The sequence below is a fragment of the Bos indicus genome, chromosome 26 (assembly GCF_029378745.1).
Source record: "Bos indicus isolate NIAB-ARS_2022 breed Sahiwal x Tharparkar chromosome 26, NIAB-ARS_B.indTharparkar_mat_pri_1.0, whole genome shotgun sequence".
Classification (NCBI taxonomy): Eukaryota; Metazoa; Chordata; class Mammalia; order Artiodactyla; family Bovidae; genus Bos; species Bos indicus.
The window spans coordinates 22,144,573-22,148,647 of NC_091785.1; the positions used below are offsets into that span (position 1 = coordinate 22,144,573).

Here is a 4,075-nt window from a genome sequence, read left to right on the forward strand (position 1 = left end):
TGTCTGTACATGAATAGTTTGTGGTATTAGCAATTGTGAAAAAGTACTGAACCCTGAGTCCAGATGTACATGTGCCAATAGTGCCTGTACACTAATGTCAAATGATCCAGTTTATTCTTTTAAAATATGTGTTTGAAATAATTTCAACTTAAATAATATAAGAATAAAACAATTAAGTGGATAAATTTTTAAAAATTTAACTTGTTTAAATGGAAACTCAAATTTATAATGTCATTTTCTCTATTTTCTTAAATTTTATTCTTATCTATCTGCTCTTTTCCAAAGAATGATAGTTGACCAAAAATGAATTATTTAAAATATCTGTGTCCATTGCAAATATAAATAAGTACATAAATGAATAAGCAGATAAACGGAAGAACTCATAGCTCTCCCTTCAGAAGAATCACAATTAATTAATGTAGAAGGAAAGAGAACACCATTAGGACGCAACAATAAAAATGACCATAGGCAAGATCTAACAATATGCTAATATTAGTATGCAAAAATTGAAGCAGCAAAAATTGAAGCAAAATATTTGCATAGTCTTAAAGTATTTTCCTCAGTATATTTAGTAATTTCTAGACGAAAAATGTTAAGCTAATGATAGAGAATCTTGTTAGACACAATCTTAGGCAAATGGTCAAGGTTAACATCAGTATTTCTGAATACTCAGCAGTTTGGTGCATTGAGAACAGTACCTCACCTCTATGGTATCCTTCCCAATAATGTACAACCTCAGTCTGATCTTGAGGAAACATGAGACAAGCCCAAACTGAGGGACATTCTATAGATTAATCAGTACTCTTCAGCAGTGTCAGAATCATGAAAGATAAACAAAGACGGGGAAATTGTCACAGATTAGAGGAGACTAAGGATACCTGGCGACTAAATGCAATATGGGATCTTGAATTAGATCCTGAACGGAAGAAGAATGTTAGTGGAAAAACTGGTGAAAGTCAAGTAAGTTCTTAACTTTGTATTGTACCAAGGTTAATTGGTTTATTTTGATAAATATTCTCTGGTTGTGTAAGTCTTCAATGTAAAGGGAAGCTGGGAAAGGCTGTACAGGAACTCATATCTATTTTGCAACTGTTCTATAAATCTAGAATTTTAGAAAATTGGTATTTTCTTATTATTGGTTATGAGATCACCTGTGTCTTAAGACTTTTCTCTTTAATTTCAACACATATGTGTATATCAAGAGTTCTCAAAGAGTATTCTTAGACCAGTAACGTTAACATCAGCTGGGGACTTGTTAAAAATGCAAGTTCTCAGAAGCTCCGGGGATGGGACCCGGCAAAAAAATTTTAAGAAGTCCTCCAGATGATTCCCATGGGCACTAATGTTTGAGAGCTGTGACTTGTACTTTCAGTAAAAACATAAGACTAGAAGGAAACATTTTAATCAATATATTGGCCAGTTGTATTACAATAAAGTATCAGTTCAATTCAGTTGCTCAGTCCTGTCCAATTCTTTTCGACCCCATGGACTGCAGCATGCCAGACCTCCCTGTCCATCACCAACTCCCGGAGCTTGCTCAAACTAATGTTCATTGAATCAGTGATGCCATCCAACCATCTCATCCTCTGTCGTCTTCTTCTTTTCCTGCCTTCAATCTTTCCCAGCATCAGGGTCTTTTCCAATGAGTCAGTTCTTTGCATCAGGTGGCTAAAGTATTGGAGTTTCAGCTTCAACATCAGTCCTTCCAATGAATACTCAGGACTAATTTCCTTTAGGATGAACTGGTTGGATCTCCCTGCAGTCCAGGGGACTCTCAAAAATCCTTTCCATCACCTCAGTTCAAAAGCATCAGTTCTTTGGTGCTCAGCCTTCTTTATGGTCCAGTTCTCACATCCATACATGACTACTGGAAAAACCATAGCTTTGACCAGACGGACCTTTGTCAGCAAAGTAATGTCTCTGCTTTTTAATATGCTGTCTAGGTTGGTCATAGCTTTTCTTCCAAGGGGCAAGCGTCTTTTAATTTCATGGCTGCAGTCACCATCTGCAGTGATTTTGGAGCCCAAGAAAAAAGGTCTCTCACTGTTTCTGTTGTTTCCCCATCTATTTGCCATGATGTGATGGGACCAGATGCCATGATCTTCATTTTTTGAATGTTGAATTTTAAGCCAGTTTTTTTCACTTTCCTCTATCATTTTCATCAAGAGGCTCTTCAGTTCCTCTTTGGTTTCTGCCATAAAGGTGGTGTCATCTGCATTTCTGAGGTTATTGATATTTCTCCCGGCAATCTTGATTCCAGCTTGTGCTTCATCCAGCCCGGCATTTCACATGGTGTATTCTGCATATAAGTTAAATAAGCAGGGTAACAATATACAGTCTTGACATACTCCTTTCCCTATTTGGAACCAGTCCATCGTTCCGTGTCCAGTTCTAACTTGCTTCTTGACCTGCATACAAATTTCTCAGGAGACAGGTAAGATGGTCTGGTATTCCCACCTCTTTTAAGAATATTCCACAGTTTGTTATGATCCACATAGTCAAAAGCTTTGGCATAGTCAATAAAGCAGAAGTAGATGTCTTTCTGGAACTCTCTTGTTTTTTGCTATGACCCAACGGATGTTGGCAATTTGATCTCTGGTTCCTCTGCCTTTTCTAAGTCCAGCTTGAACATCTGAAAGTTTTCGGTTCATGTACTATTGAAGCTTTGCTAACCAACGTTTTTGCTTTTTTTTAATTATGGTAAACTACATGTAACATTTACCACTTTAATTAGTTTTAAATATGCAGTTCACGGTATTAAATACATTCACATTGTTGTATAATAGCCAGCACCACCCATCCTCATAACTTTTAACATCTTGTAAAACTGAAATGCTGTACTCACTAAACAGTAACTCCTTATTCCCTCCTTCTCCCAGCTAGTTGAAACCACTATTTTACTTTCTGTCTCTATGATTTTGACTAAGTGGAATCATGCAGTATTTGTCTTTTTGTGACTGGGTTATTTCACATAGCATACTGTCCTTAGGTTTCATCCATGTTATAGTGTATGTCAGAATTTCTTTTTAAGACTGAATACTGTTCCACTATATGTATGTACCACATTTTGCTTATGCATTTATCTGTTAGTGGACATTTGTGGATATTAGCTATTGTGGATAATGCTGCCATGAATGTGGGTGTACAAATATCTCATAAAGACTCCACTTTCAGTTCTTCATATACCCAGAATTGTAATTACTGGATCATATGGTAATTCTGTTTTTAATTTTTTGAGGAATCGCTACTGTATTGTTGTTTTTTTTTTTTTCCACCTTGGCTATACCATTTTGCATTCCCACTAACAGTGCACAGGGGTTCCAGTTTCTCCACATTTTCACTAACACTTGTTTTCTGGTTTTGTTTTGTTATTAGTAACTATCCTAATGGATATAAGGTGGTAACATATTGTAGTTTTGATTTGCATTCCTCTCATGATCAGTCATGTTGAGCATCGTTTCATGTGCTTTTTAACCATATGTATATCTTCCCAGATAATCTCTATTTTGCTTCCCTGGTGGTTCACGTGGTAAAGAATCTGCTTGCAATGCAGGAGACCCAGGTTTGATCTCTGGGTTGGGAAGATCCCCTGGAGGGGGGCATGGCAACCCACTCTAGTATTCTAGCCTGGAGAATCCCCATGGACAGAGGAGCCTGGTAGGCTACAGTCCATGGGGGTCTGACTAAGCACAGCACAATCTCTGTTCAAGTCCTTTGCCCATTCTGAATAGTTGACACCTCTACCTTTCATATATACGGTGAAGTCACTACTGCTTACACACTTGTTCATGGCACATCAGTGGCACTTTTGGGCTGTCGCTTTCTTCCCCATGTCTGCCTTGTCCCTCAGCTCCCATAAATGTAGAATTTACACATAGGATCTATTTGTGTGTTGATTTTTAGAAATGGGGCAGAATTTGAAAACTGCATGACAGTATTTCAGTACCTAAACTTATTTCAAAAAAATTCTCTTTGCAGACATACAACAGCTGTGCCAGACTCTGCTTAAATCAAGAGACAGTATGTCTAGCAAGCACTGCTATGAAGACTGAAAATTGTGTGGCCAAAGTAAGTA

The 4,075-nt window shown here is 37.4% G+C and overlaps 1 protein-coding gene across 12 annotated transcripts in view; it reads left to right on the forward strand.

The window, feature by feature from the left end:
- The window catches only part of BTRC (beta-transducin repeat containing E3 ubiquitin protein ligase), a 175,546-nt gene that overhangs the window by 107,991 nt on the left and 63,480 nt on the right, over positions 1 to 4,075 (forward strand). For all 12 annotated transcript variants that reach the window (XM_019952883.2, XM_019952884.2, XM_019952886.2 and 9 more), the window contains one exon: positions 3,979 to 4,068. In XM_019952883.2, coding sequence (XP_019808442.1) covers positions 3,979 to 4,068 — 90 coding nt within the window. The remainder of the gene's footprint in view (positions 1 to 3,978; positions 4,069 to 4,075) is intronic.